This window comes from Coccinella septempunctata, chromosome 1 (assembly GCF_907165205.1).
Source record: "Coccinella septempunctata chromosome 1, icCocSept1.1, whole genome shotgun sequence".
Taxonomy (NCBI): Eukaryota; Metazoa; Arthropoda; class Insecta; order Coleoptera; family Coccinellidae; genus Coccinella; species Coccinella septempunctata.
The window spans coordinates 63,159,858-63,173,281 of NC_058189.1; the positions used below are offsets into that span (position 1 = coordinate 63,159,858).

Here is a 13,424-nt window from a genome sequence, read left to right on the forward strand (position 1 = left end):
ATAAAATAACAGCTGTTGATTCAGCCATCATAAGGCGCGTACTCACTACCGAGCCTCAACAGCAACCGGCCATAAAATTTGACGACCTTCCTCGTTCGTCGCAGACTTCATAGACAGCCATCTTTGTCTATCTCATCAAGATAGTGTATTTGTTGTCCTTTATTATCAAGGCATATTTCAGTCGATGTTGCCAACTTGTGCAATAGAAACGAAACGCTTCAAATTTTATACCCATTTTTATTTTCCATTTTTAAGTAAGGATATTTCATAAAAAATGCATCATTTTCGCCAGAAGGAGTATTCCCTATTGATGAGCGTGTGATAAATTCTCGGATTAATCATCTTCTGCATAATTCAATTTTTTCAACAGGTGGTGGTGGGCCTGGAGTATGTGTTAGGAAGTTTCAATCTGATCAGTCTCTCCCTAGCTGTGGCGTACATTGGAAGCTTTTACATATTGTTCAACATCAAAGAAAAGATGTCGCAGGCTAAACATCTGCAGTTTGTATCCGGCGTTAACATCTTCGTTTTCCGCTTGGTGTCATTTGTTTGTGATATGTTGACTTACCTTCTTTCAGCTGTTGCTATTGTGATCACGATAGCCATTTTAAAACCTGTAGGGTTGTCCACTGGTGAAGAACTTGGTGAGTGAGATCTTCAAGGGGCCATTCCCTGTCAAAAAATTGCGTGGGGCTATAATTTTTTTTAGCAACCCCTACTCAGATACAGCTCCCTGAAAATCGACTTTTAATCTGCCCCATGTACCAGTTGATACATTTTTTTTCTTCTCAAAAACTGTTACTTTTATCGAGAATTAAGAAGATACCTACCTGTTCGTTAAAAATGAATCAAGCAATCAAAAATTAATTTTTCAATCGTGTAATTAAGGAAAAAAGCTCCTTGCAAAACGAATCATTGCGTTGGCTTTTTCTTCCTCTTGCTATTATAGGGGAACACAATCAAAATTCTGTTTAACTCCTCTTCGCTCCCATAGAAAGTCTGTTTAATTTCACCTTCGTGAGTTTTCTGGTTTATGAGAACAAAATTAAAAATTGTTTTTCAGGTGCCATCTTTAGGAGCTGTATTTTAGCAGGATCTGCTCAAAAAAAAAAAATATATGTGGAAGACCCACACTATTTTTTAACAAGGAATCACCCCAAATTTATTCGATGAAGAAAAATACACATTCTTTATCTTATCTTTTTCAGGCATTTTGTTCTTATTACTCTTCAGTTTTGGTGTAGCCATGATACCTTGGATGTATCTTTTCTCTTTCTTATTCACAATACCATCTACCGGATACGCGAGAATGTTTTTCTTGAGTTTCATCACAGGTAACTATTATTCCAAAAAATTTGCTCGAAAAATTCCTACCAGGTGCCAATATTACAAATTTCAGGATTTCCCAGTGAAATGATTGTATTGCTGTTGGTACAAATGGAATGGAAACATGCTACTTTGGTAAAATGGATTATGAGGTGTTTTCCTCATTTCAATTTCATAGAGGGTGTTCAGGTCTTGATTTATAGACATATCTGTGATTCGCAGATGAAGTTGTGTTTGAAGGAGCTCCCCGCAGAACATTGTGCTTCGATGATGAATGCTACAGGTTGCAGTAAGTTATTGACATATTTTCTTAAGGAGTTATTAACTGCAGAGTTTTATAAGAAGCTTCAAAGCAGCTCACACTGTATAGGGTGGGCAAAATTGGTGATACCTGAACTACAACTTTTTTATCCAATGAGATAGAGGAAAATGAATGTGCCATTTATGTCGTCTTTTTCGAGAAACTAATATTGCCATCAACTGCATTCTTCTATCTTCTTTGGTTTTCGAGTTATAAGCCAAAATTTAAATTTGGGCGATTTCAACTTTGGTCATTATCTTCGTTTCTGTTTGAGCTAGGATATTGAAATGAAAACATTATATAGACACTTTTTTGATAGCAATCGACTGGCGTACTATGATTTTTTCCAACGTGCATATTTGCTGGGCTGTAACATAATGTTGTGTCTTTTCTTATGGAAAAAGTCCTTCAAAATCACCTAGAAAGAATCACCATTTTCTTTTCGATTCAGAAATATATCAAACATCATAAATCGCCCTCAGATTCGTTCAGATATTATGAAAAATATAGTTTGTATGTGAATTTTAAATGACTGAGTGTTAAGTAGGCTGAAAAAAAAATTATTATTTTGCGTTTGAATACTTGATTGAATCATCCATGGTTTGATCTCGATTTAGAACATTTCGTCATTATTGGCGGCATTATAGAAATATTCGAAAATTACGAGAAATATGCAAGGATGAAATTTTGGCACATAAGGATAATAGGATAGCAAGTGATGCATATTTCCATTTTTACCCCGTCAGTCGAATGTTAGGTACATATTTCAAAGAGTTGGTAGATAAGTTAGCTGTGTTTGGTTCTTCCAAAAGCCATGTTCGAGGAAATATTATGAAAAATACAGTTTGTATCTATGTTAAATTTAAAATGAAGAGTTTTATGTAAGCTGAATTATAGATAGAGATCAAACCATGGAGGATTGAAGTATTCAAACTCAAAATAATAATTAAACTATGCGTAAAGACATATTATTCTGTGATTCAGTCTACTATCATTTAAAATTCACATACGAACTATATTTTTCATAATATCTGAAAGAATTTGAGGGCGATGCATGATATATGAAATATTTCTGAAACGGGAAAAAATAGCGAACTTTATGTTTTAGCTCAGCAAATATACCTATTGGAATAAATCATACTACACTCCACTGGATTGCTATCAAAAAAGTGTTTTCATTTCAACATCCTAGCATAAACAGGAACGGAGATAATGACCAAAGTTGAAATCGCCCAAATTTCAATTTTGGCCTATAACTCAAAAACAAAAAAAGATAGAGGAATGTAGTTGATGGATTATTTATTAGTTTTTCGAAAAAAGACGACATGAATGGCCCATTCATTTTCCTCTATCTCGTTGGGTAAAAAAGTTGTAGTTCAAGTATCACCAATTTTGCCCACCCCGTACAGGATGGGCAAAATTGGTTGTCTACTGAGGGGATATCGAAAACTATAAGAGCTAGAAGAAAAGGCATGACACATTTCCTAGCTCTTTTTCAGAGAAACAATGAATTGTAAAAACCGTAGCCTCCTACGATTCTTCGTTTTTGAGTTATTAGCAAAAATTGAGTTTTTAGCGATTTCGAAAAGTTCTCATAACTTTTTTCGTCTTCGAAGTACCGATCTGAAACTTGAACCTTCTATACGCATTTTTTTCCGTAGAATCCTCTGACGAGCTCAAAATATGTTTTCATTTCGAATCATTAGGCGAACTTTCGTCTTTTCAATGCACACTTTTATTGAATTTGTTATTTTTGGATTGGAAAAAATCTTTTGTCAGTACATTCTACGTACAAAAGTGCCTAAGAAGGTTCAAGTTTCAGATCTGTAACTTCAAAGACAAAAAAAATTGCAGAACTTTTCCAAATCGTCAAAATCTCGTTTTTTGCTGATAACTCAAAAACGAAGAACCGTAGGAGGCTACGGTTTTCGCCATTCTTCGTTTCTGTGAAAAAGAGTTAGGAAATGTGTCATCTGTTTTCTTCTACCTCTCATAGTTCTCGAAATACCCACAGTAGACAACGAATTTTGCCCACCCTGTACAGGGTGAGAAGTTCTGTAAGAGGATAATGACCAAAATCGCATCCCTCTATCTCTTTTTAGTTTCAAGTAATAAGTAGAAACTCATTTCAACCTGGCACAACATAGAAAGAAATATGAAGTTTAATATGCATTATCCTCGTATCAATGAAAATAATATACATGTTGTCTGTGAACAAATGCGAAGGACTTAGGGATATGATTCCTCGATGAAAATAAGCAAGGGTAGTTCCTATAATTTTTTTTCGAAATCGACCTCCCTTCCAAGATACAGCCTTCGACGAGTTGATAGTTTTTAATTTTTTTTACGGGTTCTAAAAAACACTGAGTCATAAAACTATACATACTATGAAGCATCAAGTAGATGTTACTCGCACATTTTTTTTAGATCCCATAACTTTATTATTAGGGGTTGTTGTTTTCAAATTTTTTTCGATCTTCTTTCAAAAATTGTTTTCGTGGGATAGGTTTGCGAAAAATAAAATTCCCTTATGGTTTCCCATTCAAATCTGGAGAAAAACGTCTCTTGCATCTTTCACCGAGGAATCATCTCCCTAAGTCCTCCGCATTTGTTTACAGATAACCCTGCTACTAACTTGATTGAACTAGTTTTTGAGTTTTTTATTGAAGAGATCTCTGCTGACGCCATATCTTGTCTCCTGGATTCTGTTTTCATTTTACAAAATAAAAATAGACTGTATATTTCTGGCCTGATGTTATATTCAGTTACTACTCCATTTTTTTCCAGGTACTGACAACATCCTCAGTTTCGACGGTACTGGTATTGGACCAAACATAATGATGCTCTACTTGATAGCTCTGGTGACGTTCCTCATTATATTTCTGATAGACCAGAAGATTATAACTTACCTAATCTACATCGTTCTCGACAGTTTCAAGCGTCCGCCAAATTCCTCGCTCTACGTCGATCCGGACGTCATGCAAGAAAACGAATTCGTTAAAAGTCAACCCCTCTACGAGTTGCAATCGCGGTTCGCCCTGGTACTCCGCGATCTGACCAAGCATTACTGCAGGTTGACGGCCGTGAACGGGCTCAACTTGACCGTCAAAAAATCCGAATGCTTCGGGCTGCTCGGCGTGAACGGCGCCGGCAAGACCACCACGTTCCGCATGATGACCGGAGACGAGATGATCAGCTACGGGGACGGCTGGATAAACGGCTTCAGCATCAGGAACGACATGAAGAAGGTGCACAGGTTCATCGGTTATTGCCCGCAGTTCGATGCGCTTTTGGACAATCTGACTGCCAGGGAGACCTTGAAGATTTTCAGTCTGATCAGGGGAGTGCCGAGGGACGAATGCGATTTTACGGCTGTCACGTTGGCGAAGGACTTCGATTTTACCGAGCATCTGGATAAGGAAGTTGCGCAGCTGAGCGGGGGGAACAAGAGGAAACTGAGCACCGCTATCGCTCTTATCGGAGATGCGCCAATCATATTTTTGGACGAACCGACTACAGGTGAGTGTGACAGATACTTATATTTTTTTGGTAGATGAGAAGACATAGAAAGGAAACGCAATTCACATGTTGGAAGGTTGATGACATATTGGGGAACAAACTAAATTGACAGAACAACTGGGTTCGTTAGCAGTGGCGATAGACAATGGGTAATGTTATAGGGAAGATAATTTAAAATAAACTAAGAGATGAAAAAAACAGAACACTCGGCTAAGAAACGTTAATCTCCCCACATGAAGATGCTACCATGATCTTGATCGGTAAAGGAATACACTACCCAAAATTTCAAAGTTAATACCATTAAATGGCTGCCCCTGGAGTATAAGAGCAAGTACCTAGTGTACAGGGTGGACAAAATTCGTTGTCTTCTGAGGGGGATATCAAGAACTATAAGAAAAGGGATGACACATTTTCGAGCTCTTTTTCAGAGAAACAAAGAATGGTAATCTCCTACTACGATTCGTCGTTTTCGAGTTATAAGCAAAAAATGAGACTTTGACGATTTCGAAAAATTCTCATAACTTTTTTGTCTTTGAAGTTACAGATCTGAAAAACTTTTATACGTAGAATCTACTGACAAAAGATTTTTTTTTCCAATGAAAAAATATTTCGAGCTCGTTAGTGGATTTTACGTAAGAAAGTACTTGTAGAAGGTTCAGTAACTTCGAAAACAAAAAAATTATGAGAACTTTTGGCAAATAGTCACAATCTCATTTTTTGCTACTACCTCAAAAACGAAGAATCGTAGGATCATTCATGGATGCTGTGGTACTCAGGGTGATCACATTTATACACTTATCAGCGATCCAATTTATTTATTTATTTATAATAATCCCAAAATAACAATCTAACTAACACTTATAAATTCAGTGGTGAACTCAATGTCTCTACACCCGCTGTCGTTATCACACTGCTTTTTCCCTTCACTGTTCACATCTCGTTTAACACTTGGAGTGAGTCATCGCTTATGACTATTCCTGACTAATCGCCGGTCTCCACAACCCCTCCTTCCTTATTAGCTTCAACGGCTCAACCCTGGATTGATCGGGATGACTTGGGCGCCCGGTTGGCGGATTGGCGTCTGCGATGGTTGTGTTTTGAGAACCCTGGTCGGCCTCCACTTGATCTCTTTCCGATGTTGTAGATTCTTCTTCCCTAGTCGACGGTCTTTCGAGTGATTCTTCTTGCGACACTTTCTTGGTATGAGAAACATGGCGCTTAACTATTTTACTATCCCTAATTAGGGTTAACTCGTTACCTTCCCGTCTCAGCACTTCATACTCTCTCTTGTCAAATCTTGGGACTAGCTTATTTGCTACCACCATGTTCTTTACCAGTACCTTGTCTCCTGTTTGTATGTTGTCTTCAATTGCCCTTCTTGCTATGTCTTCCTTCTCTTTCCCTTTTTGCTTTTTAAGAATATCACTGTCTCTCGCTTCTTCGTTGACATTTTCTGCATCTATGTCGGTGATTGACGGTATTTTGTCTTTGATGTTACGACCAAACATCAGTTCCGACGGTGACTTTCCTGTTGTGCCGTGTGGTGTGACGTTATGCATCAACGTAAATTTATGTAACTCGTTCTGCAAATCCATTCCATTTGAATAACCAATCTGAAGCCGTTTCAGGATGGACCTGTTCATATTTTCCACTTCTCCATTCGCCTGCGGCCAATATGGGGGAGTTTGCATCAAGGTGATGTTGTTATTTTTGCAGAATGTCTTGAATTCCTGGCTAACGAATTGACGCCCATTATCTGCTCGGATAGATTTTGGGAAACCCAATCTTGAAAATATTTCAGTTAAATGCTTGATTATTATAATAGAGGTCGTTTGCTTCAGGAATTTTATTTCCTGGTATCTGGAGTAGTAGTCTATTACTACGAACACCATCTCTTGGTTTGGTAATGGTCCCATGAGGTCGACAGCTAAGTACTGCCATGGGCCTTCTGGGAATTTGTGTCTGGACATAAACGGAGGTCTGTTGGGCTGTGCAACCGTCAGACAGTCCCTACATCGTTTCACAAAATTTTCCGTTTCTCTGTCAATTCCTGGCCACCATACTTTGGCCCGCAGCCTTCGCTTCATCACGGTCTCTCCCGGATGGCCTTCGTGCGCTAGTTCGAGAGTCCGTTGTCGTAAGGTCTGGGGAATTACGATTTTGTTCCCTCGTAGTATCATCGGTCCTAACGATGTCAGTTCCCAACGAAACGGAAAATATATGTTCTTTTCTGTTGTTTCCCAAGAATCCTGGTTGATTTTTCCAACAGCCACTCTAATTTCATCGTCCTCCTTGCTGGCCGTTACGATGTCCGAAATGCTCAAAGCTTTTGGTATGCTTTTTTCGATTATTGTGAAAATATGTCCATCACTATCTTGGTCGAACGATCCTTCTTTTGCTATCTGACACAACCTGGACACTGAATCTGCGATGTTTGATTTTCCCGATTGATATATTATTTTAAATTTGAACGACTGAAGTCTCAACAGCCAACGTTCGATCCGAGCCGGGGGCTTGGACGTCGGTTTGAAAATTACTTCGAGGGGCTTATGATCTGTTACCAGCTCAAAGTCTAATCCGGCCAGGTAGAAATAAAATCTTTCTACGCCCCAAACAAGAGCCAGACTCTCTTTTTCCGTTTGTGAGTATCTACGTTCCGTGTCAGAGAGGCTCTTGCTAGCGAACGAGATCACATGGGGGCATTGTTGTTCATCGAATTGCAACAGCACCGCCCCTAACGCCACTGGACTTGCATCAGCAACTAATCGTGTACGAAGGTTTGGGTCGAAATAAGATAGGGTCGGGAGTTTGGCTAATGCATTCTTCAGTCTGTTGAAGGATGTCTGATGGGCTTCAGTCCACGTGAACTTTGCTTCATGTTTCATCAGTTGTCGAAGGGACTCCGTAGTGGTTCCCAGGTCCGGAATAAATTTTCCCAAATAGGTTACCAGGCCTAAAAAGCTTCTCACTTCTTCTTTTGTCGTAGGGGGTCTGAAATTTATAATCGTTTCGACTTTACGATCGTCTGCATCAATACCTTCAGCGGACAGCTTGTGCCCCAGGAACTTCACCTCTTTGACTTTTTTCAAGCATTTATTGTCGTTAAGCAGGATATTATGATTATGAAGTACGTCGAGCACATTTGCCAAACATCGGTCGTGTTCTTCTTCGGTACTGCCGAATACAATGATGTCATCTAAATAATTCAAGCAGTTTTCACAGGGGGATAGGATTCCCTCCAAGGTTCGCTGGAATATCTCTGGCGCTGAGTTTACGCCGAACATGAGTCTTTTATATCTGAACATTCCCTTGTGGGTAATGAATGTGGTAATGGCTCGACTTTCTTCATGTAACTCTAGCTGGTGGTAAGCGCTGACAAGATCCAGTTTCGAAAAGAGTTTCGCGTTCTTCAATTTTGTCATGAATGACTCGAACGTCGGTAAAGGGTAGTTCTCTCTCAGTATTGCCTGGTTTGCTCTTCGCATGTCAACGCATAATCGGATGTCTCCTCCAGGTTTGAAAATCACGACTATGGGAGATATCCATTCGCTTGGTCCTGTTACGTGTTCGATGATATCGTTTTGGAGAGCTTCTTTCAATTTTTCCTCCACTTGCGCTTCAACTGCAATCGGAATCCTTCTAAGTGGTTGTTTGACCGGCTTTATCGTATGATCGATCGATAGTTTGACGGTGATGTCCTTTATTTTAGGGAAAGTGGTATACTTGGTGGTATTATTCACCATTGCCTTTAGACCTACTTTCAGCACCCCCAGTTTCAGTGCTGATTCTTTACCTAGTAGTGAAACATCTCCGTCCTGCACTACGTAGAAGTAGGCAAGGATACCTGTTTTTCCTGGAATTGCCACAGTGCTTTGGAATCGATGACTTATTTCCAAAGGCTCTCCAGCTCCATAAGGCTTCAATTGGTCATTTCTTTTTGTGTCTACATTCCACACGCCGGCTTCTTGCTTCCTTAGCTTCTCCCAGTCTTGCATTTTGATAATGTTCACGCCACATCCTGAATCGATGAGAAGTATTAAGGGCACCCCTCCTACTGTACATTGAACAAGCTCCTCTCTTGCTTCAGGGCTACTGTGTTGGCGAATCTCATCAATTTTGAAACATTCGAAGCTTTTGATTGGGGTATTCGTTTCAGGTTCTTCGTCTTCGATCGCCTCCACGAAATGGACCCTTGAATTGTATTTATATCGCTTGGTCATTTCGCCAGTTGAAGAACTGGGCTTCCTTTTATCAGATCTCGTTCGACAACATGACGAAAAATGTCCTTGTGATCCACATTTATAGCATTTGGAATCTTTTGCTGGGCATTGGTTAGAGAAGGGTGGATGACCATGCCTTCCGCACCGTGTACAATAATTTCCTCCTGTTCGTCTGTTAGACCAAGTTATTTTATTAACTGCCGATATCGATGCTCCTTGGTCATTTGAAGTCATTGATTGAGACTGCTGTCTTGCTTGTTCGTGTATCTTACACAATTCGATGGTTTCCTCTAACGACCGTTCTTTTTCTAGTAGCTTTGCCTTCAATTCCGCTGAAGCCCAACCGTCAATGAGTTTATCTTTTATGCTGATTTCCTTGGATTCTTGAGCTGTTGAACCAAAAACACATTTCGAAGCCTGTTGCCTAATCTTCAACAAAAATTTACTGAAGGTTTCTCCTTCCTCCTTTTTCAGGTTTCTAAAGACATGCCTTTCGAATGTGGAATTTTGAATCGGGGAAAAATACTCCGTCAATTTTTCTACTAGAGTTTTGAAAACGTCAGTTTCTGTCTCTGGGTCGTCTTCATCAACTGCTCCTGGTAAGTTGTACGCGACTTCTTGAAGTTGTGTTCCCCCGATGTGTAACAATTTATTTCTTTTCTTAACTGGATCAACAATTTCTTCCGATGCCAAGTAAAGTTTGAGTGATCTCAGCCATTTTTCCCACTCATTTCGAATGAGTGCTTTATCCAAATTCTCAGCGAGGAATGGTTTGATGCCTGAGGAGTCACCCATTTTCTATAGACTATTCTATTCGCTATCGGTACTGAAAAAAATAAACAAGAATATGTCTGTAAGTAAATGCCTCAAACACTTATTTTTCTACAATAAGTTTGTTATTACTATATTATATTCAATTTCTATTATGATATAATAATTATTTTATTTAGGTATATAGGCTCTCAGCCTGCCAACTGCTATTTCTAGGCTCCCAGCCTTCCTCTCTATTTATGGCTCACAGCCCACTTCCTAATAGCCTTGGTTATTAATGGCTCACAGCCCACTTCATAATAGGCTTTGCTATTAATGGCTCACAGCCAGCTTCCTGATAGCCTTTGTTATTAATAGCTCACAGCCAAACTTCTTAAGGCTTTGTCATTGATGGCTCCAAGCCCTCTTATGTTAGTGGTTTACTACAGTGATATCAAGCGTTATTATAACCGTCATGAGTTATGTGTAGGTCACCCTGTAATTGATATTATTTTGTACTCACTTTATTGGTTTTGTTTCACCTCGTCGCCAGTTTGTGGTACTCAGGGTGATCACATTTATACACTTATCAGCGATCCAATTTATTTATTTATTTATAATAATCCCAAAATAACAATCTAACTAACACTTATAAATTCAGTGGTGAACTCAATGTCTCTACACCCGCTGTCGTTATCACACTGCTTTTTCCCTTCACTGTTCACATCTCGTTTAACACTTGGAGTGAGTCATCGCTTATGACTATTCCTGACTAATCGCCGGTCTCCACAGATGCCATCAAATGACACCAGAAATCTTGAGTAATGTACAGGGCGGGCAAAATTCGTTGTCTACTGAGGGGATCTCGAGAACTATAAGAGCTAGAAGGAAACGGATGACACATTTCCAAGCTTTTTTTCAGAGAAACAAAGAATGATGAAAACCGTAGCCCCCCCACGATTCTCGTTTTTGAGTTATTGGCGAAAAATGAGATTTTGACTATTTGGAAAAGTTCTCATGACTTTTTGTCTTTGAAGTTACAGATGTGAAACTTGGACCTTCCTAGGCACTTTCATACGTAGAATCTACTGACAAAAGATTTTTTCCAATTCAAGAATAACAAATTTAATAAAAGTGTGGGTTTGAAAAAACGAAAGTTCGCCTAATGATTCGAAATGAAAACATATTTTGAGCTCGTCAGACGATTCTACGAAAAAAAAAATGCGTGTAGAAGGTTCAAGTTTCAGATCTATACTTCAAGGACGAAGAAAGTTATTAGAACTTTTCGATTCTTCAAAATCTCATTTTTCGCTAATAACTCAAGAACGAAGAATCGTAGGAGGCTACGGTTTTCACTTTTCTTTTTGTTTCTCTGAAAAAGAGCTCGAAAACATGTCATCCGTTTTCTTCTAGTTCTTGTAGGTAGTTCTCAAGATCCCCTAAGTAGAGAACGAATTTTACCCACCCTGTACAGTCATTTTTCGAGAAACTAATAATGCTATATCAACTGCATTCCTCTATCTTCTTTTGTTTTCGAGTTATAGGCCAAAATTGAAATTTCAACTTTGGTCATTATCTCCGTTTCTGTTTGAGCTAGGATATTGAAATGAAAACATTATATAGACACTTTTTTGATAGCAATCGACTGGCGTACTATGATTTTTTCCAACAGTTTTATTTGCTAAGCTTTAATATAAAGATGTGTTTCTTCTTATGGGAACAGTAGTTTAAAATTACGTAGGAAGACTGAAACAGGAGAAAAATGGCGGTGCTTTGCTAAGTCATTTTAAACTACTGTTTTTTTCGAAAAAACACATCTTTGTGTTATAGCTCAGCACATAAACCTGTTGGAAAAAATCATAGCACGCCACTGGATTGCTATCAAAAAAGTGTCTCAGTAATGTTTTCATGTCAACATCCTAGCACAAACAGAAACGGAGATAATGACCAAAGTTGAAATCGCCCAAATTTAAATTTTGGCCTATAACTCGAAAACAAAAGGGATAGGGGAATGCAGTTGATGGCGTTATCATTTTCTCGAAAAAAGACGACCGTAATATGCCATTCATTTTCCTCTATCTCATTGGGGTAAAAACTTGTAGATCAGGTATCACCAATTTGCCCACCCTGTATACTATCGTTGTAAACGATCAGTTTTTCAACCATATCTACAGATATTGAGTTTTGATAGTAGTTGCTACTGCCCTCTCTACAGACAGACATGTTTAACAAATGAATTAATTTTAGTGACCTAACTTTTTTTGCCTTCGAGGCAGGGTTAAGCTCTACCAGCCTGGCCTGCAAACTCTATTATCTTGACATTATCTAACCCAATCTTACCGGATTAAGATGTTTCAGTCATCTTAAACCGGGTCTAACTTGACATCAGGCCAACATTGGTCCTTAACTTAACCTAAATCACTTTTTTCACGAAGGTATGGACCCCGCAACCAAGCGCCACCTGTGGAATAATTTATCGAAGATACGGGAGAGTGGCAAGTCCATCATCCTAACCTCGCACAGCATGGAAGAATGCGAGGCGCTGTGTACCCGATTGACGATCATGGTCAACGGCAACTTCCAGTGTCTAGGGTCGGTCCAGCATCTGAAGAGCAAGTTCGCCGAGGGTTATTGCGTGACGCTCAAGATAAGGAAACCCGCAAACAGCAGTGGTTTGGAGCATTCCGACACGACGGCTATCGAGAACTACATGGTCCAGAATTTCCCGGCTGCGGAACTTAGGGAGAAGCACCAGGAGCTTTTGACGTATTACATCAAAGATAGGAATATAACTTGGTCGAAACTGTTTGGCATATTGGAGCAGTCTAAAGGCCATTTGGACATCGAGGATTATTCTGTTGGTCAAGCTAGTTTAGAACAGGTAAAGGCAGTTTTCAGTATAAAGTTAAATATCAATTTTATTTTCTCCTTGTTCGGAATGTTTGAGTTATTATCTGTCTTTATGCAATTTTTTCTGGTAGAGGATAATTTTCCTTTGCTTTGGGTGAACAGACAAGGCATGCTAGGATCCTTGAATACACCTAGACATTCCAAAGGCCAGATTTCAAAGAATCGATGGATTAAAGCCTCCGTACTCACATTTTTGAAAAACTAGAAATTGTCTGTAATGAATCTTGGTCACCTTTTCTGAATATGAATTTTTTTTAGGTTTTCCTCTCATTCACAAAGCAGCAGAATATGGACGGTGAAGTAAGGGTCAAAAAAGGGTGCTGTACCTGGTGTTGAATAAATTTAATAAAATATTTCACGTTTTTCACTGTTCCAATGTTATAGTATTCTTTAGTTGA

At 39.0% G+C, this 13,424-nt stretch overlaps 1 protein-coding gene across 1 annotated transcript in view; it reads left to right on the forward strand.

Annotated features, from left to right (window-relative positions):
• Window positions 1–13,325, forward strand: part of LOC123307529 (phospholipid-transporting ATPase ABCA3-like) — a 28,810-nt gene extending 15,485 nt beyond the window's left edge. Inside the window, exons 16-21 of the mRNA XM_044889880.1 lie at window positions 371–644; window positions 1,209–1,334; window positions 1,400–1,615; window positions 4,415–5,146; window positions 12,552–13,013; window positions 13,285–13,325. Of these exons, the coding sequence (XP_044745815.1) occupies window positions 371–644; window positions 1,209–1,334; window positions 1,400–1,615; window positions 4,415–5,146; window positions 12,552–13,013; window positions 13,285–13,325 (1,851 nt within the window). The remainder of the gene's footprint in view (window positions 1–370; window positions 645–1,208; window positions 1,335–1,399; window positions 1,616–4,414; window positions 5,147–12,551; window positions 13,014–13,284) is intronic.
• Window positions 13,326–13,424: the final 99 nt, after the last annotated feature.